The 22,011-nt window shown below is 33.8% G+C and overlaps 1 protein-coding gene across 1 annotated transcript in view; it reads right to left on the minus strand.

The window, feature by feature from the left end:
- Window positions 1–366: 366 nt before the first annotated feature.
- LOC145679457 (putative peptidoglycan muropeptide transporter SLC46) overlaps window positions 367–22,011 on the minus strand; it is a 32,779-nt gene continuing 11,134 nt past the window's right edge. Inside the window, exons 2-6 of the mRNA XM_081750036.1 lie at window positions 15,819–15,920; window positions 10,448–10,585; window positions 7,537–7,620; window positions 2,742–2,898; window positions 367–493 (exon numbers count right to left, since the gene is read on the minus strand). Of these exons, the coding sequence (XP_081606162.1) occupies window positions 370–493; window positions 2,742–2,898; window positions 7,537–7,620; window positions 10,448–10,585; window positions 15,819–15,920 (605 nt within the window). The 3' untranslated portion in view covers window positions 367–369. The remainder of the gene's footprint in view (window positions 494–2,741; window positions 2,899–7,536; window positions 7,621–10,447; window positions 10,586–15,818; window positions 15,921–22,011) is intronic.

The raw sequence follows: 22,011 nt of genomic DNA on the forward strand, positions 1-22,011 counted from the left end.
ACTTTAGACTAAAGGATATAACGAGAAATGATTGGTGATGATAATGACATGAATGGTGAAAGGGTAATACATAGTATTCATACCTTAAGCAATATACGAAACGTTAACAGGCAAGTTTCGCGATCATCAGTTTAACACCTTAGACTGCTAGTCTATGTCATCTGGTTATGATGGCAATGATGATGATGATTTTGGGACAAGTAGAGAACAACATTTGATCCCTAGGTAAATTAAAGGAAACATAGTAAAGCTACTGACAAGTAACATGGTAAAAAATATTTTAATATTTCATAGCTGAAATTATTATACTAATACAGTATTAATGATTTTAAAGAAAGGGAAACTACTGCCACCCAGAAAGGAAGATACTCAATTAGGACCAACATCTCTTCCTTCATATACAATACTGCCTCGTTTTTTATCATTATGTTGACAGTCGTCTCCACCTATTTCCTCATAACCTTTTCGTCGTTTTCGGTACACACATAGCCACCTGTACAAAGAATAGAAAGGAAAAGTTATAGCTTCTACACATTCAGTTATACACAATAAATTATATTATTCTGGCACAAGTATACTGCCATGACAACTAGAATAACAAACTTTAAGATGCTCAATAAGTACGTACACATAGTAACATGTCTATAGTAATTCAAGATACGTTAATTTGCCAATAAACAAGAGAAAATCTTTTCCAGATAAAAGTTATAAATACAAGTAATAGCAGTCAATAGAAATTATATACAGTACCAAGTGACACTGTTGTATGTATCTCCTGGTCTTTACATATTTGTTTACGTATTATATATCACATTTTATCACAAATTTTCTTCAGAATGATGTGCTAGTTCAACAACAAACTAAAACAGCCAATTTTTTATACATTCACGAGAAAATTTTAATTTGGTACACTTTTTGTCCCATTTATAAAATAAAATAAAATTTCTTCCTTAGCCTAACAGACACAATCGTGGGACGTTAACTTCAAAATAAAATTTCATTTTAGTGTTTCACGGTTATGCTCTATACGCATGGGCGGAGCTATGGGGGGCAGTGACCCCCCAACTTTTTAACAAAAAAATAAAAATGCCACTTATAAGATCCATCAATTCTCATTTGTATTTACCGTGCACCCCCAGCAGATGAAAGGTATGCCCCCCAGCAGACAATTCCTAGCTCCACCCGTGCTCTATAGGCTGAAGGAGACAGATCGATGTGTGAATCTGACTATGTAAAAAATGGTGAATGAGCTTTTTTAAAGAAAACTTGAGAGCTCCGAAAAAATCTATGGATATGATGGTATCCATCACAAACTCAAATGATGAGGAATTTTCGGCACCAAACGTGAGCGTCCTCACTGAGCAGCTGTGAACATCTTCTGTGTTATAAAATGGTAATGATTGATTAGTACTGAGTTAAGATATTTTCGAGAACAGAACACAGGCGAAACATCAGAAAATCGGTAATAGAAGCTCCTGAAAATACATGCCACTGGTCAAAGACTCCTGAGGTCAACTCAGCTTAGAGATCGTGCTTCTCACTACTACAAAGGTGATTGGCGCACTAGAGAAAGTCTTCAAACGTGCATTAAAAACGTGCATAATGAGCCACTCGTAGATTCTAAACGAATTTTGCTTTCCCCGCTACATATTAAATTAGATCTTAGGAAATATTTTGTAAAGGATATGAACGAGGCGGAGACCTATAAGTACTTAAGAGAAAAATTCCCTCAATTAAGTGATGCCAAAGTTAAGGAAGGCTAGAAGATAATGAGACAATTGAGTGGGAAAACTCTAAAAGTGCTTGTTCACAGTTCTTGGGAAGACCCCGAGCAACAAATTACAAAGAACTTGTGACTGAATTGTTGTCATGCTCGAACAAACTTGGTTGCAATATGTCCCTAAAACTTCACTTCTTTCATTCACAACTAGATTTTTCCCTGAGGATTGTGAAGCAGTAATTGATGAACATGGAGAACGTTTTCATCAAGATATTGCATTCATGGAGAAAATATACGAAGGAAAGTAAAGTCCTGTTATGTTGGCCAACTACTGTTGGACTATTGCTAGGGATGCTCAAGATGTAACCTATGAAAGGCAAGCTAAGCGAACATGCTCAAAATAAACCTAATAGGAATTTATCATGTACAAGGAATTACAACTTTTCCCTACGTTGATCTGAAATTTAAGTTTGTGTTGTACTTTTTCCGTGTTGAGCTTTTGAGTTTTATCTGTATCCCGTGTGTAGAATGTGCTTCTTGATTGTTTCTGATTTTTTAATACATAATTTCAGCTAATTTATCCCATTTAAAGTGTTAAGATATTTATTTTACATTCTACAAAATTTATTTTGCTTATTACCAGACGTACAAACGAAGATGGTAACGAAAAGAACTTGATTTTCCAATAGTTTTTACAATGGACAAGACACGTTTTGGAATTGGGTAACACATATTTTTTTTTCTTTTGCAAAACTAGAGCTAAGTATATGCTTTTACTATCCAATCTTCTCCTACCATGCTCAAATGAATGTAAAAATCGTAAACTTTAAGATTTTACACATCTTCGGTCAAAGTTTGTTGAACACTGTAATTTAAAACACTAAATTCTGCTAGCGTTACGTTCAGATATAACTGAAAAATAAACAAATATACGAAATAAAGGTTTTACATAGGAAATATTGTGGAGTACTGAATTACAGTATTATTGTATTACTTATGAATTCATTTGAATATGACTTACAAGAACACTGCTGCCGCCGGGACATGTGCAGCAAATGTGAGGAAATGAAAAGCTCCTGGTAAAGTGTCCAGAGTCACCGAGTAAATCCATGAACAAAGTGGAGTAAATAGCAGAGGAACGGCTGCCTCTATCACCCCAAAGAACCCTAACACTTGGCCTGAAATAAAATTCAACGAAAGTGTTTAAATAATAAATGGAAGAACAATACAAGGTAAAGCGAGGCATTAAGGACCACGGGGCATTAGGGACCGCGTGATAAATTGTTGTAAAATCCGGCACGAAATGCGAAGCGAAAAGCGCACTAAGCTTATGGACGGTCGGTGATGCTCTTTTGTTTTTGTAAGTCGTATTTGACACACAGATGTCGTACAAACTTCCGAGGTAAGACCGGGAAACGGATTCAGTCAAAACGCGGACGCGCGAAAACGCCACAAAAAGTTCCTACATTGTTGTACGAAGCTACAGAAAAACTTGTTAAATTTTTGATTTGGAGCAGAAAGTGGAAAGAAGGTAAGTAACCATGAAAACAATCACTGGTAAAATAGTTCGACTAACTATAGTAGTATTAAACAAGTGTTTCTTTATGGAAATCAGTAATGAAATGAGAGGAACTTTGGTAGCAATATTTGAGGGATTTGTGAGGGGCATGAGAATTTATTTAGAAATATCATATTGCTTGTATGCAAAAAGTAAAAATATTTCCAAGAATGTGAAAACTGTTTCTGTAGAATACGTAGGTGTATGCATTTAGGTAAAACTAAATAAGTTATTAGTAGCATGAGAAATAAATAGTTATGGTCCCTAATACCCCAAATAGTGGTCCTTAAGACCCCAAAGGACAGAAAGGAGCAGTTCTATATTGTAATAGTCGTAATGCGAAATGACGTATGTGTCCCTAAAAGTTAATGGACAGATGTTAAAAATACATGAGTACAAAATATGACAGAAATAGGTTTTTATTTTCATATGTTTTGCACTGCTTTTGCAACTATGCTATGTGGTCCTAATTACCCCCTTTTTCTCTTTCTCGTAGGAAATGGTGCGCCATTACAAAAAAAAAAAAAGGACCCAGGGAGAAGAAATTACGCCACCCAAGAAGATGCTGCTGCCATGGAACAAGCATTTGATGCTGTAACAAGTGGCAGATTGGGTATCCGAGCAGCAGCACGGACCTACAAGGTGAGTAAAACGTCACTACTACGGAGATTACACACTAAGTGTCCACTAAAAGCGCGTCCTGGAACGGCTACTGCATTAACATCTGAGGAAGAATCACAATTAGAGGAGTGTTTGATTCTATTTGCCGAATGGGGTTTTGGAATGAACAAACAAGAATTGTGTGACGTAGTTCAAGAATATTGTGTGTCGCAAAAAAAAGATGTACCCTTCAAAAACGGAAGACCAGGTCCTGACTGGGTGAATGGGTTTCTTCGCCGTCATCCAAAACTTTCAGTGAGAAAGACTGAACAGTGTGGAAGGAATAGACTGCAAGCAACAAACGAAGAAGTCATAAAACATTGGTTCGACTTGCTAGAGAGTACTCTGGATAAATATGGCATTAAAGATTGCCCAGAGTACATTTTCAACTCTGATGAAAGTGGGTTCGTGACTGATCCAAAGAGCAGCCTGATAATTGCCAGAAAAGGGATGAAACAGGTGAATCAAGTTATTGGGGGGAGTGGTCGTGAGCAAATAACTGTCAATGTTTGTGCATCAGCTAGTGGTACTATTCTTCCTCCATACATAATATACAAAAGCAAGCACTTGTATGATAAATGGACCTTGCGAGGGCCTCCTGCAGCGCGATACACAACAAGCCCGAATGGTTGGATGGGGAAGGAGCAATTTATGGATTGGTTTGAGAAATTGTTTTTGCCGTCTACGAGGGATTTATCTCAGAAAACACGAATACTTATTTTTGATGGACACTTGTCACACCTTAGCTATGAACTATCTGTCCTTGCAGTTGAACACAATATCCAATTACTGCGTCTACCTTCTCATTTGACTCATTTATTACAGCCTTTGGACAAAAGTGTGTTTCGTGGTCTGAAGGCGCAATGGCAAAAGAAGTTACGTCTTCACGCTAGAGTCAGCTCCGGACAGGTAAAGAAAATTATGTTTCCCAAGCTCTTAGCAGATGTACTGGAAACAGTTTCACCGCAGAACGTTCGAAGTGGGTTCGCTGCATGTGGGATATATCCATTCAACTCATCAGTGATAACGGAAGTGGAGTACTCCTCTGCTGAACCATATGCTGGGCAAACACCAACCAATAATGCGTCCTCTGTGTTTCCTGTTATGTCGTCTGTTGGAACAAACAATAGTTTGTCTTCAGCCTCACCAGCTTCTGGTCGCTCTTCTCCAAGTGTCAGTGATACATCACAACTCTCCGGCTCCCATAAATTGAAACACTTTTTCTTGTCTGCATTACAGCAATCTTCAACATCCTTCTCGCCGCCACCAGAAAGATCGCAACGAGTGCGTCGTTTTCGGTATGGTGAAAGTCTGACATCGAATGAGGCACTGCAACGACTACAGGAAGATTCTGCAAAGTGTGGTAAACGTCCCGCGAAACGTGCAAAGGCAAATGTGCACACACCGATGCAAGCAACAACATCTCAGGCATCTCAACAGCAGTATTCAGCAACATCTGAATCATCTCAGCACCGTGAGGATTCCACTCTTGACGTTTGTGGTCTTTGCCATATGCCCGAGGGATCAGACGAGAAATGGGTACAGTGTAACTCCTGTGATACATGGTATCACCTTGAATGTACTGCCTTGACAGGACAGGAGAACCTTGACACTCTAATCTACATATGCGAAGGGTGCCAGTAAGGTGCAGAGTAGCATTATTGCCCTTCGTTTCGTGATGGTCCTTATTCCCCTTACTGGTCCTTGATACCCCATTCGCTGGTCCTTATTACCCCGAGCGTAAGGCTTTTGGGACCTAGTATCATACCTTTCAATAATGTTTATTTTTTACTTTGCATTATATTCCTTCTAGTCTGGGTTGTCTAAAATGTAAACTAGAAAATATATGTTCTAAAATGCACAATGGCTCTGTTTTTTTAACAGCTCCTGATACTTTTTTCTTCGAAAATATAGATATGGTAGTCCTTATTACCCCGGTTTACCTCATATTTAGATCCTATATTTGATTGGTTGATTTGGAGTTTAGGTTTCCGCTTAGCATCGAGGCTATATGAGACATGAATCAACAGCTTAACATGGGATCCGTACCACATGAGCTTCCATCGGAAATCTAATCCATGTTTCCCGCGCCGATGGTAATATGTTAACTTTATAGGTACTAAGAAGTTAAGGCAGGGATGCAAATAAGCAACAAAATTTTACTCGCCCAAGCGAAAAAGCTACTAGCCCTCATCCCACAATAGAAATAATTTACTTACCTTCGGTATGATATTAAATACTCGCCCACACCGATGAACCACTCGCCCCAGGCGAGTGGTTATTTGCATCTCTGAGTTAAGGTATTGTATTAAAGTTAAAAAAAAATTGAGTTGAGGGAGTTTAGGGAAGACTTTTAACTTTAAAACTCTAATGTTGATTTTAAATGAGTCTTCTCAAAGTTGAGACATGGCTTAATGGCTTTTTCGTACTTGAGTTCAATTATGGTTGTATGGTTAATACAGAGTCCACCAGAAAAATGTATACATTCTTTGTCATCCTGTATCAGGATACTGGCGTTGACAATTGTTCAGAAATTTAAGTATGTTGTAGTATTGTTTGCCCCCGACAGATGTCGGTATTGTCAATTGTTTTCAGTAAAAATTATGTTGTAGTACGGTTTTTCATTCAACAGGTGTCGGCACTGTCAGCACGGTTAGTAAGATAAGAAAATGGCAGAAGCACGCTTGACGTTCGAGCAGAGTAAGTACGTTTTGAAGTCTTTTATCAGGTTTGGGGATGTCATCGAAGTGCAACGTCAGTGGAGAGGGGAGTTTGGTACTGAACCACTACCCTGCCTAACAATCAAACGCTCGAGAATCTTTGTCCAAAAAAATTACAGAGGCATATGGATTGGTCTTCATTCATACATTAACTACTATAGCTGCAACGACCGCTCGTCGTTGTTTAGGTGTTTGACCGCTAACGGTCAACATTTTGAACATTTAATGTAAACATATCCTTTTTAGATTTGTAACATATGTTTGGACAATAATTAAATGTAATTAAGAACTATGATATAGTTTTTTCTTCAAACAATGTATACATCTTTCTGGTGGACTTTTTACATACACTTTCGATTTGGAGACATGGGTTCGATTCCCGTGGGAGTTGGTGCTGCCAGTTGAGTTGTAGGAGCACGTCTTACATAGCTTCGGTGCCGAAAAGGGACGTTATACTTCAAATCAATAACCTCTTTCTTGTATACACACAGTTGCGTAACATCGATTATTATTATTGTTATCTAATTCTTCAGTGAAGTTTAGAAAACTACAAATATATATATATATATATATATATATATATATATATATATATATATATATATATATATATATATATATATATATATATATATGAAAAATCAAACATTGTTTGTGTTCGTAAGTACTTGAAGCCGCTGTTTGCTAAGAGACAGTAAAATCCTGGTAGAATTTGAAGCGTTCCGTCATTCGTAGATAAGGTATTAATAAACACAATGAAAAATAACTATTATTAAAGATAATGTAGGTATCACTATTAACGTAATATGTTATCTTCACACGAGTATTGTCAATGATAGATACTCTAAGTTTCAATTCATATACCTAATAACACTTACTTATCTCATCTGCTTCGACAGCCTTCGATATGGTAGACCGTTGAATAATGGTCGTTGTTCCAGTCATAAAATCAAAGTTGATAGCTGCAAGAGGAGAAATCACATATATAATATACTGTATATTAAGTAATCTATAGGCTATATCGTCGCTGTGCCTCTAAAAACTGCTACGTGACATTTTCATCGAAAATGTGTTTCATGTTATAATTTGAACAGAAGGTTGTGTTTCATCTTCCTTTATATTCCTAACAAGAAAAAAAAAAGTCTCCTGTTATTGAAGTAAACGATGAGAAACGTCTTTTGATTCTATTAGGAAGTTGCAAGTTCTGCGCATAAAGGCTTTATTTGAGGCGCGATTATAAATTAAATGTAAACATGTTTGACGGTTAACTTCTCCCACACCGCTGGACCGATTTTTGGTACATGAGTGAACCCTGACCTAGCTTAGTTTTCCAGAAGGGCTGACAAGTTGAGAGTTTAAAGTTTTTGCCAAGAATATAGTAAGTATCTCGCGATCTCATCTACTTAGAAACATTAAGCTCGGTATACAAACTCATTAAAAATAAGAGGATATGTTTCTAAAAAATTCCGTTCTAAGTGGTTACAGGAGGCATTTTCTATATACATAAAAATTAATGTAATGATACTTGGCGGCAACTCCTTTTAAGACTGCTGTATCGAATTTGGAGACTTTTGGTACATCATAGCCTAACTTAGGCTTTTCTCACATTATGGGGAGGGAATGAGAAGGGGTGGGAAGGGGAAGACATGTAAAAATAATCAAAAACAAACAATACTAGTATCTAATCCAGAGTTTTCGGGCTCACTGAGATAAATACTGACCCTCCAGATGCCATTTGTGTCCAAATTGATCCCGCATCAGAATGAGGGTGAGGGGGTGATGTAAAAATAATCGAAAACTGTCGATATCAGTATCAAATCAATAATTTTCTGAGTCGCTGGGATAAATAATGACACTCTCTATGCATTTCTAATCCAGATTCATCCCTCAACTGCATGAAGGCAAGGGTTGGAAAAAACGACTGATATTAGGTTTCAATCCAATTTTTGAACTTACTGAGATGAATAGTGACGGTACTCGAATGAATAGTGACGAGATGACTAGTACGCTGACGATACGTGGCTCGCATTCCGTCTCTGATAATCATTTCCTTTTTTTTTAAAAAAAAAAAAAAGTTTTGCTGTTTACCTTAAAATTTTAAGAGCTAAATTAGAGAAAAGTTAAAAGATAAGTCAGAGTAAAGATGCCCGTTCTCTTTCTGAGACGTCCTCACCATCTAATATGTGCTGTTAAATATAATGTGACTTTTTGTTTTGTTTATTTATATATTTGTTAGGTTAAGTTAGGATAAGGATATGAAGTTAATGTGTGCTGATATGTAAGAAATATTCGTGTGGCAGTTGAGTATTCCTCCTTGATGATTAATTAATTCGTACTGAATAAAAATATTATTTTTTGATATAATATAGCACACGAAATCAATGAGCAGGATGTCTAATTCCCTGCACTGCAAATTTATACTGAGAGCTTTTTGCTGGTACATAATAATTTGTACTGAAAGTAATTAGCGGTAACGGTGTAGTGGCAAAGTTGATCTGTTGAAATTTAAGTAAATATTCGTAGTTTGAACGCAGAGCACTGATTTACGTTAAAAATTCATTTGTAATGTTTATACCTTAAATCTAATGCTAAAAGAGAATGTGAACACAGAGAATATAGTAACCGAAGAAATGTAGCCTAATTGTACACTTTTTTCCCGAAAGACCAAGTAAATGAATAATAGAAACCTATTTTCTTATTTCCATTAAAAATATAAGAGAAACCCAATAGTTTAAGAAAATTTAGGTAAGTTTGAACAGAAGAGATACAAGGGTTCAGTAACAATGGTTTGCAATGATCGCAGAGAGGGAAAGTCGACAGAAAGTGAAATGGTACAGATAGAGTTTGAGGGGAACCCAAAAATAGACATAAGAGCCTATTCAATTTTTTTATTTTTCGGTCGTTGCGCAGAATTATTCAAAACTTACACACATTAGCCCTTTTGAGTTCAGCGTTCCCACATGATAGTGGAATGCACGAATGTTTTGTGGGTTACTAAACGCACTTCTGTGGGAGCCTGAACAGACTTGTGACTGGTTAAACTTACAATACATTTGGGTACAGCTCAATCCAGGGAAGGTGAACGTCATACAAATACATAAGTCAGATGCATAATTACAATTTAATTTATTTGGGTAACGTACTTTAAACTTTCTAGTTTAGGGTGGTTATACAGTTGTACATACAATTTACTGTTAAGTATAATTCTGAGAGAAAGCGAATATATCAGTACATTTAAGAATCTCATTACTCAGTTTACTATATTTTCATCTCTGAGCAACACAAATGGACTTCTATATATATATAATTGATGTGTGATATATTTGCTAAAACAAGGAAGTAAATGTCCTGTATAAAGATCTCATACTCACTCAATTAAGTAAGAGTAGTGAGTACGATTATTGGGTATTGTAATGAATGATGTAAAGCAAACGTTTTAGCTACAGTGCTTGTTTCAACCTGCAAATTTTACGATTTGCTGAAGAAAACGGTAACAGAACTGCACAATGTCATTAATTAAAGGCGCTGCTACGCGACAATATGCTACCTCTTATGATGTATCCCTATGTTTTCCAAATTTTAATATTACCTATTCTTTCACAGTTATTTTGAAAATGGGAAACGAATGCCTTTTATTTTCGATACATATCACTCTCTCCATTCACCGTATCAGCACTTTTAGTAACTAATCTCTGTTTTATGCAGTGGCTTTATTGTAATAGAAATAAATAAAGGACAACATACTAGCTAATACCTTTAAATTTGATGCCAAATCTAGTGAACACTTACCTAACAGCATAACCCAACCAGCTTTTGCTAATGCATTAATAATCGAGATTCCGAGAGAACCAAGAGATCCAAGTAAACCAAGTACTTCGTCAGATATTTTTAGTTTGTGGCTGAACAACCACACAGATACAACAGCACCTGGAAGTAAAATGGTATTTAAAAATGACATAACGTGGATAAATGCAAATTATAGTGAGGAGGTCGTCTATGACTTCTCTATTTATATTTCGGACTTTTCTATTATCGATCATCTTAATTAACACTTTCCCTGGCATTATTTAGCATTACGTGATTAATCTAAAGATAATAATACTTTTACAAGAAAAAGATGGACCCAATTACTTAACTTTACTATATTTTATCCACTTGCAGAATATTCTCAACTTTCTTCTCCCTTTCATTTTATGTAGATGATACATTAATCTACATAAATGCGACAGATAAATATAAAAAATCTACACAGTTTTTTTTTTCGAACAGGGAGAAAAATTTTAAATGGAGTGATTTAATCATAATTAAATTCGTTTTATAACTACGTTTATTATCATTACTATTAATTATTTAAAACACAATTTTATGGTTTTGAAATTTTAATAAAGTAAATTTCTTTTAATTAATGCAACGTGCATACGTGATCTATACTTTTATACTATTGTGAAACGGTATAAAGTGACTTATTCACTCACTGGTCAACGCATAACTCAAACAACTATGAAAGAAGAAAACAACCGATTTTTTTAAAATATATATTTTACACACCAAATCTTCTATAGGTGCGAGTTATAACGCAAAGAGTAAAAAAGTGACTGACTGGACTGCGACATCAACCGGGGATCTCCGGCATACTATGTCGATGTGTTTACCACTACGTAGTGACCGCAATCACTGTCCAGTGAGTCATTTTATCACTCTTTGTGTTTAAACTACTATAGCTAGAAACTTGAAAGTTTGATAAAATACTCATTTTGTCGCGGAAACATTGGAATAAGGAAGAATTTTAAATGTATGTAGTGGGGGAAAAGAATTTAAAAAAAAAAGAAAGAAACCAAGAATAGAGTATCTGGCAAATCAGTAAAGTTAGGGAGATGAAACTTAGCATAGAAACTTCTCATTAAAACTAACAGAATAGGCCTACGTATTTAAGCGTTTTCGAAAATTCGAAAAATGGGGAAAAGGAGCCATTTCTCCGATAATAATTTCTGATTTTATGTTCATAAAATGCCCAATGTAAGGACTTTCTTAAGTTTGAGGCGTAAAATCGACTATAAATTGATCATTCAAAATAATGAACATGAACATTACAACTTTTTCGAAACTTCTACTAACTCACAAGAATGAATATAGGTTAAGGAGCTAGAAAGGGAAATCTTGAGAAAATATACTCTGAGCAAAATTAGTTTATAAGTAAATAAATATTCACTTCTGTATTGTTGGCTGGGAAATTTTATGGTTCTAGCTAGTTTTTTTACTAGTAATAGTTGAACTGAATGATTCAATGGAATGTTTTAAGTGTTTGTATTATGTGAACCTAATTTCAACTCTGAGTGTAGAATGAAATCTGTCAAGGTTGATTAATGTCAGCCTAAGAAAAATGTAATGTTTCCTGAAAGCCTTGCGAAGTAGGTTATGCTAAAGTATATCTCAACGCGTCTACTTAAGGTTAAAGAGGAACGACTAACTTTGTGCAAGAGACATGGCGCGCATGGGATATTTGCGAGAGGTGCAAAAAGGCTTAGTTGGAAATCGGTAAGTAGAAAAAGACATTGAAGAAGACGATAAGGCAAGATCTAAGGAAGATCAAGAAGGATTAACACAGAGTGGGAGAGTAGGTTCCGATGCAGACGCGTAGTCGGAACACTAAAACTCAGAAGACTTCTTTTTCCTTCTTCTTCAGGGAGTGCGAGTGGGGTAGCTTGAGTTCATCTTACATTTTTAGTTGCTTAGTATTTTTTTACTATTATTATAAATAAATTTTCCTTAATGAACTACGTAGACACAAAAATATTTGAAATGTATTAAGCAATCAGCAAAATTTAATGTGATTTTAACAGCTTGTAAAAAATGAAAATTGATTACAAAATGAACACGAAATTCTATGAAGTAACTGTAAACAATCTTTGCTTGCATAAGACAAACCATCTGGACCTATTTATGAAAAGAAAAAATAAAATACAGAAACAACCAGATTACCAAGATAAATAAAATGTTGCTTTCGATTGAAAACATGAAAAGACTGGTATTTTACTTCTTCTGGGATGCAAGAAATCAGTGCCATGTCACTTAACATAGAAACCTTTACAAGAAAGCTTATTTTTATGTTGCCTTTCATCGGAGATCTATGTGCCAGAAATACTAAAGGTTTAAGTTAAGTTCTCTACTTCGACCCGCAACAAAATTGGCACTTTTTTCCCCTAAGGAAATAAACTATGAGAATTTCTTGATTGATTGTTCATTTAACATATATTCATGTAAACAAAGAGCTGAAAGTAATCCCAGGTTTCTTAAGCTTAAGTTCCCAGGTATCAACATTTATGTGAACATGACCGCATTTTGAGAATAAAAATTTCCGTCCGCATAAGCTTAAGTGTATTCTCAATTGAATTTCAGATATTTTGCATCTAAAAATATGTTTGGTTATTCATATTCAAAGAAAGAATTGTCAAAAAAGATCAGATCTACTGAAAGATATGAATAATGAAGATGTTACGTAAGACTTTTGTTTAATTATTTCTTATACATTCGAACATATTTTTTCATAATGATTTAAAATGAAACTGAAAAGTAAAAGAAAAACTGATCATTTTTGTGTTGAGTGTTATTGTCAGTCTTAGGAAGTAACGTAACAGAAGTAACGCATTACTTTTTAAGTAACATTTCCTAGTAACACGTTACATTTTTTCGAAGTAATTGTAACAGTAAGGCGTTACAAATTTTTAAGTAACGCACCTAGTTTGCGTTACTTTTTTGCGTTATATTTCGGATAAGTAACTACAATATATTTTTTTTTTTCGGAAACAAATGTTTCTTTCCTTGAAGTGACTTTATCAGAATGGATCAATGGAGCATGAACTATGTCAGTTTCTGACAGTCAGTCACTGACACACGGAGAAACATATTAGATCTTAATGCCACTTGCTGCTTTCAGAAGATGCCTACGCCTCAGAAAAATTAGGTGTACTGACTACAAGCAACTGGAAGATTTTGTCATAGATTTTGACAGATCCAAATCAACACACTCAGTGAGTGAATTACGAATGCAGTGGTAGTATAGTTACTTTGATTGGTGTTGTTTTTATAAAGCTGGAGAGCGAAAATATTTTACCGTTGGAACATTAAAAAAAAAAAAAATACTTTTTCTTAAAAGCTGAGAATAATGGTGGACAATCTAAAAGTAGATGGTGGGAAATATTTAACAGTCAGGAGTTAGTTCACAAATTTGAGGAAGCATCTGAAAGTGTTTTTTTGGTAGTACTAGTAGTTAAATTTCTAGAGTAGACCGAAACAGCACACACAAAAACATTTGGAATCAAGCTATTGTCCAAATATTAATGACATGTTTATGCGTGCTCTTAATAATATTATATTAATGCTTTCTTCAATACTTCATTCTTGTATAGTGCTACAAGACTTTACAAGACTTTATACTTTAAAAGTTGAATTTTTTCGGGAAAAAAATTTCAATTACAACAAAGTAAGAAAAAATAAGATTTCATTTTCTCAAGAGATTAAATAAAAATTGTATATTGAGTGTAGGTGAAGTAGGAGGTGTAATGTGTTGATTGGTATCGTGACAATGATACAGTTATTTTCTATTATATACTCTTTCAACTAGAATAAGTAGGTTTTAGTCAGCGAAACGTCAAAACTTTGATGTAAGAAATACTGTAAACTGTTTTACAGGATATGATTATCCTTATAAATCATCAATTAAGAACCATGTGCAGAAACTTCCAAGGTTGCAAGTCATGCGTACTTCTCACACGTTTTGTACACACTTTGCACTCTCCTAATGCTGCACATATATGCTATATACATGTAAAAGAAGTGATCAAAAGTCGTTGTAGTTTACGCGTACAAGTGAACAATTTTTTTTTACAGTGCAATATAACATTTCAATAATAGTTCATTGTTTATAGTTGATATATACCTAGGTATATATATATTACTGTGGATATGTTTGATGGCTGCCATAATTACCAATGTACAGTAAGGGGTTAATACGAATAAAGTGTGACAGATGAACAGGCCTACTTTATTACTAGAAAATTGTTTGTTGATGGTGTGATATTGCAGGTCTTTCAGATCAGTTTGCGTATCCTAGAGTTTCGTTGTTTATAAAGTGCAGAACAACTAACTATAAAAAGTATGTATCGATTTTAGAGTTACTGGTAAGATTTGATTCAACTCCAGATCATGTGTTCTTATTTAATTCGTTGTAGTGAAATGCTTCTCCATTCTGTACTTTTAATTTTGCATATTATTATTATTATTATTATTATTATTATTATTATTATTATTATTATTATTATTATTATTATTATTATTATTATTATTAGTTTAGCAAAATAATAAAACAGCCGTTTTTTCTGAAACAGTATGGCATCTTAGTCAGTGTTACATTATTAAAAAAAATATTCGTATAGCTGTCAAGTAAGAATTTGTTCTTGCATCTACATAAAGCGATTCAGAACGTGCAATATTGTATTTATAAAGTTAGCGAAGCATATCAAATTTTCAATAAAGTAACTGTCTGCATGAAAGGATATAGCAGAGCTACTATTTCCAACCTACAGTTCTAAACATTTACAATGATTAGGGAAAATAATAATAATAATAATAATAATAATAATAATAATAATAATAATAATAATAATAATAATAATAATAATAATAATAATAATAATAATAATAATAATAATAATAATAATAATAATAATATGAGGAGGTGGAGAAAAAATTGAAATAATAAGAATGTTTTTTTATACATATTCAAGGTTTCGGACCTTAAAGTAAGGAGTTATTTGCGTTACTTTCGAAGTAACACGTTGCATTTTAAAGGAAAGTAAAGGAAATTTTAACACGTTACATTTCTACAAGTAACTTAGCCAACACTGGTTATTGTTTGTATAACTAGTTACCAAGGTGGAAGATTGCCTGCATTTTGCTATTTCACAAAATAGTAACCCTAGTTTAGCTATAGTTACGTAACAACAGCTACAATAAACTACAAGCCGTATGGAACTATTCGTTAAATAACGTGCATAAGTTTTAAGTTTAATTTTCCGCTTAAACAAATTGAATAGAATGTACATTAGAATTAATATATAGTCGTTACTTATTAATGAAACATTATTATCGGTGTCTTACTTACCAACTAGAACTACCATTGTCCTAAGTGAGGAATAAACGCTGAAGTCAACCTCATTCCACTCAAATCTATAGAGACAAGCCAGGTACAAAGGATTGGCTTCACCTGACAAGAAAGATTAATACGAACTTAAGTCTTTAAAGTTATACGTGATTCAATATTTTCTTTCATTACTACTGATTTACCAGATCCATAAGAAACTTAATCTTCACTAATCAACATCTATTTGAAAGTAAGAAGTATAAAATAGATGTTGTTTCCAGCTTTATTTATACTGTACATAAGCTTAACCTTAGTAAGACTCATTTCATTTCAGCTTCTTCCGAGACACCATGTTCATGAAGCTAGGCCAAAGATCCAGATCATTCATATTCTTCAATAGTGACTTTAATGATCTACAGAGAAACTTTCTATTTGCCTTTCGGATCTAAGAGTAGTATTCATTGTTTAACCTTACGTAAAATATATATGGCCAATGTTTATATGATTTTTTCCATATTTTCCCTTCTTATATCAATAACCCTTAGATCTTTAATATTGTTAGAGTTTTTTTAAGAAAAAATAAATTACAGCTCAAATCATGGTAAAAGATTATTTTTTGCATGATTTTAATTAGTAATTTTAAGAGGTCTCTGTTTTTAGATGCAAGGATAAACATAAGGGTAACTGGTGTAGTGTTAGGTATATCGTATAAACTTTCAAAAACTATGCTCTGTTATTACTGAATAATTTGCATCCAAATATTAGGTGATTTAACGTTATTACTTCTTCGCAATAACAAGTGCTTGTTTCCTCTTTATGAATGAGGTTTAACTTAACTGGTAAGAGTGTAATATTAAACATTAATTTGTATAATAAGATTGTACTGAATATTGGCCTTTTAGAGGTTTCATTCCACATGATGATATTTGTTAATGGCGTTGCTTTCTCAATAATTTTTTCCAGGTCTGATTTTCTTTTTAATTTTCCATTTGTAAATTTTATCTATTGACGATTCAGTTATGATAGTGACATAGTTATAATATGAAAGTTTAATATTTGTGATCTACCCCGATTCAACTACCGTTTAAGATAATATACCTATATATTCATTTCAAATATTACTCAAATAAATATATATATACACAAACAGAGAGAGAGAGAGAGAGAAAGAGAGAGAGAGAATTTTATAATTTTATAGATGTAATTTGAAAATGTCAATAACTGTTAATACGAAACTGACAACAAAAAGAACTTTTCTCAACAGAAAGGATCAAAAATAAAGAAAAAAGATTATATTTGCTTTATTGAGTTTAATTAAAATGAAATGTTGATGTTATGTTCTGTCATATTCATAAAATCTGGCCACCCGTGTGTAACTCAGAGAGGTATAATCGAGGTTGAATTTTTCACCAATTTCTTAAAGAAATTTAAGATTCAATTTTTCTTCCTTTGCTAGTTATGGAACTTAGAAACGGGATAATTAAGTCTTCGTATCCTAAATACCAAATATCCAATTTGCTTAAAATGTTCATATTCATTTAATAATCTTATTTCATATTAAATTAAATTGAACTACATATGTAATGCATCACAGAAAGCCTGATGATGACATTTTGTCTTCAGTCATCACAAGTTAAAATTATGAACTAATATCAATACAATATAAGACAGCAATAATAATTCTTTAAATGCCGCTCTTATTGGCACTATATTAACAAATAATTTTAATGTAATTCTTAATATTATTAAAAAATAGAGTAAGAATCATAGTCTTAGAAGTACATTTTTCTCATATTTAACATTTTATTAATTAACAATATTCAGGAATCAATCAGTATGATTTCGTTCTACGTTAAAAGAGTTAATGTCGTAGGAGCACCATGTAAAATTTTATTCATTATTTTTTCTATGGACTCAAAAACAAAAATTAACGGAGATAGAACGGAAATTCTCCAGATAGCCTCATTTGCTCTTGCATTTTATAGTATTATTATTATTATTATTATTATTATTATTATTATTATTATTATTATTATTATTATTATTATTATTATTATTATTATTATTATTATTATTTCTTTAATTAGCTTTACAATGTGTACAACTGTAAATAGGATTATGATTTGGATTTTTTTCCTCCAATGAATAGAAACGTTGCTCATTATGTTATAATTTTGTTTCATTAAAATTGACTGGTTTAAAACACATTTGTTGTTATATCTTTTATCAATTTTTGTATATAAGTGTATATTTTATATGTCTTAGTAAATGTACGGGCATATTTAGCATTTGGTCATTACTTTAATTGACTTCTAAAAATTTACGTGAAAAGTTTTAAAAGTGAAAAGAAATACAGTATTTTCTGAGTTCACTTCATCTGAAGAAAATGACACATTGAGCCTATGTTGCCTCCCTTGAATTCTATGTTGTTTTAGAGTTGTGATTGTTGTATGAATCGTAGTTCCCTTTTCTTTATGTCCATTCACCTTCAATTGTGTAGATTCTTAGGTCATTTGCGAGCTAGACTAACAGTTGAGACAGACAATTTTGTACAAGGTGCAGCTTTGTTGTTAAAGAAGTATATCTTCGAATCTAAACATTTTTGTTCCTGAGTTTGGTGATGGAAAAGTTTCTATCTAGATTAAACTACTTCTTGGACAGTGTGGTACTGTACATCAAGTTCTTCTGTTTTCCGATGATTTCTGAGCATTTACCTGTGTTGAGTTAAATGTACTTTTATACTAAATGGGGTAGTCCCTTGCATAAAGTGGAAAGAAAAAAATGTGGGCGTCCGTAGATTCGGAGGACCACAATATTGTAAATGTTGCTATTTGTATATGGCACATGAAGGGCCTGGTGAAATATTTAATCTAAACTCTGACATTCTGGAAAATGTTAATTATTCCACATCAGCAAATTATTTGATAGGTCAACGCATCTGTTATGACCTGATTCCGTTCAATACGAAAATGTGTTTTTGTTTGTAACAGACGCCGCGTCGTGTACAATGAAATCAGCGAATTCATTGCAGGTGCTATAATCAAAAAGGGATGATAAAGCTTCCAATGCACATGATTGCTATAGGGTGGTTCAAGAGATACGCGTACAATTTCTTGATATTGATAGGCTCATAGAAAGTGCAAAGACGTTGTTTGGTACAGCACTATCACGAATAGTTTCTTTTAAATATGATTATCCTGAACTCCCTCTACCGCCCAGCACGGTTCTAGCCAGTTGGGAAACCAGAAGCCTGTTGTTACTACTGTAAAAAATTCAATGCTGTGAAAAATTCTATAGACTGTTTCGAAGTTTTTGATGCTTTCTCAATTCGAACAGCACACGAAATGTTGAAGGTAACGTCTCGTAACGTTGACGCCAAGTTTGTGTGCATTTTATGTAAGGCAAGCTTGTGTACATACTATCTAATTTTGTTTTCCTACCTGATGTCAATATACTTCTTTAGAAGAGTCTGGGAACAATTGACAACAAGAATAACAACACCAACAACTGGCTTGAGGAAAAACACAGTTCATGAATTAGACAACGTTTGTGGGAATGAAGAAGATTGCATCACAAATAATGAAAGACGTGCTAAGCAAGAAAATAGGTTTCGCATAATATGCTCCATAGCAGATGTTCTTTCAGGAGCAAAATTTCTACTTCCTCAACTTTTAGGAACTGAAAATGGATGATCTTCGGATTTCACGTATACTTCTGTAATTTCTTTCGAAACAGGAAAAATATTTCCAATGTATAAGTATTTGTTTGCCGACAACTGCTATGCCGCCGCCGTATTCGCTAATCTGTACATGATATTTAGTGTATTGTAACTCTTATTTAAGTACCATACAAGAGCAGTAATATGAAAGCATACTGAATCGACCTTAACTACATTCTGATCTTAACTGTATGTCTGAGACTAAAAATAGTATTGTGAAGAATTATGTTATTTTTTACACATTCAATTACTTTTTAGAGCATTTTTAAGTATATCCTAATGCACTTTAAAGGATTTTTTTGCGAAAATGTATTCTTTATTCTGTTTTCCATTGCAACATAGTGATTTGTGTGAAGGCATAAACGTTCTAAATCCCTCAACTGAATTGAGTAACATCCCAAGTGCTTTGACTTGGAAGCTTATTTTATTCAGCTGAAATGATTTTAAATTAATAATAAGTTTTTGAACTGGACTTAGGCTGTAATATTGTTCAAGCAAATGACCCTTGGATAGGGTGACCAAATCTTCAACTAGAGAAAACGGGACAATTTTTTACATTTGGATAGGTTACTCCCCTAAATATATATTTTTGCCTCTCCGTTCTCTCTCCCTCTTTCTCTTTCTCTCTCTCTCTCTCTCTCTCTCTCTCTCTCTCTTTCTCTGTCTCTGTATTCCTCACAAAAAAGGGCAAATTTACACTTTTTCATTTTAAAACCTATTGATAAGGTTGTGGAATTAATTAGATAACAAGTAACTATCAGCAACTAACAAAAAATGAAATTTTGAAAACATTGCTAAAATATATATATATATATATATATATATATATATATATATATATATAAAACATTCATCAATATCTGTCAATCAACAAAATCTGTCAGTGGCAGAATTTATAACAAACTACTCTGAGCATCAGATTCCAACTCCCTTTATTTGCTTTTTCTTACTTTTAAACATTATTTCACTTACAGCTAGTTTTCTTTTTAGTTTCACTTTTATAGTTCTATACTTTTGTTCCCCTTTCGTAAATGACCGTATGTTACATCTTAGTCAAATCATGGAAACACTGTACTGTACTGGTGACAGCGCCTCAGTCTTCCACCGCCCGAAACAGTTTGTTTTTCATAAGACCTTCAGCCCCTTGCACTATCGTTTGCGGAGTGGGAGTCTTGAAGGGGAGGCCTAGGAGGGAAAACAGTGCAGCCAATATCGCAAACGTCGTAATGACGTTGCTCAGTAATTAGACATATTCGAATATAATCACATAGCTTAGAAAATAATAATATTAGTATTTTCTAAGCTATGTGATTAGAAAATAATAATATAAATTAAGAAATTTTAGATTGGAAAGCTTTCTTGTATTTAATGTACGTAAATACGGGACATTTTGCCATCCCGGGAAAATTTTTCGGGACACCGGGAATGGTAGTAAAAAAACGGAACGGGACGGTTGGTCACCCTACCCTTGGAACATAGGTGCTGACACATAAAAACAACTTTAAAATAATATGAAAAAGTGTACTCGAAATGTTTCTCAATTCAGGTCCACAATTCTCATCTTTGGTCAGAAATACGCTGAATAGATCCACTTTTTCGGACTACATATTCAGACGTTAGGCAAGAATTAGCAACCTTGCTGCTTTTCCTCCTCTTCTCCGAAGTCCAGGAAAGAAGAAGCCGTGAAGGCTCTGAGAATTCCTAGATAATCGATTGATTGATTGAATGGACGCATTGGAAGAAACAGAGACACTTTGAGAGTATTAACGAAATATTCATAAGAGTTAGACATAACTTCCGCTTCTCGTGTCTTGCTTTATTAAACTTGGGTGCATATTTTGAAGAAGAAAAAAAAAAGCGTTATGAATTATATACACGGGACATACTATCAAGTTGATCTTCATCTTCAGCCAACTCTTATTCCTTACAATGATAAGTTTTGAGTCCAAAAGATTGGACCAACGAGCCAACATTTAAAAATTCGAATCCAGGACTAGAGCTCCTAACGCAGGACGGGATGCAACAGCTACACTGAGAAAAATCCGTTTTCCAGACAGCGGTATAGTGTACAAGTATACGGAATCCTCTTGCTTACTACAGAAATCAGTATGGAGCATACGTTATCCATATGCTACATACGCACTGCCCTTATATGTTACATCATGCTGTTGCAGGATATCTGACATCTAACAGTTTTCCGTATACTTATGTTACCTTCGTCAGCCATATGTTATATACGTCCATTTGTGAGAACTTGACCGCCTATATTGTTTCATACGGAAAGTACGTACAGATGGAACACTTATAGAGAAAGTATTATAAAACATATGTTTTCAGTTATACGTCTGTTGTACGTTAAGTCCAAAAACTACAGGAATTACGCATGTAACCTACCTTTTTAAGTACGCTATCTACAATTTTTTTCTCAGTGTAAAATACGAACTCACTCGAGATTTGAAACAATGCCCTACCATCCAGGGTTACCGGTGGGAAACA

Source organism: Thermobia domestica, chromosome 2, assembly GCF_964235325.1.
Source record: "Thermobia domestica chromosome 2, izTheDome1.hap1.1, whole genome shotgun sequence".
Lineage (NCBI taxonomy): Eukaryota > Metazoa > Arthropoda > Insecta > Zygentoma > Lepismatidae > Thermobia > Thermobia domestica.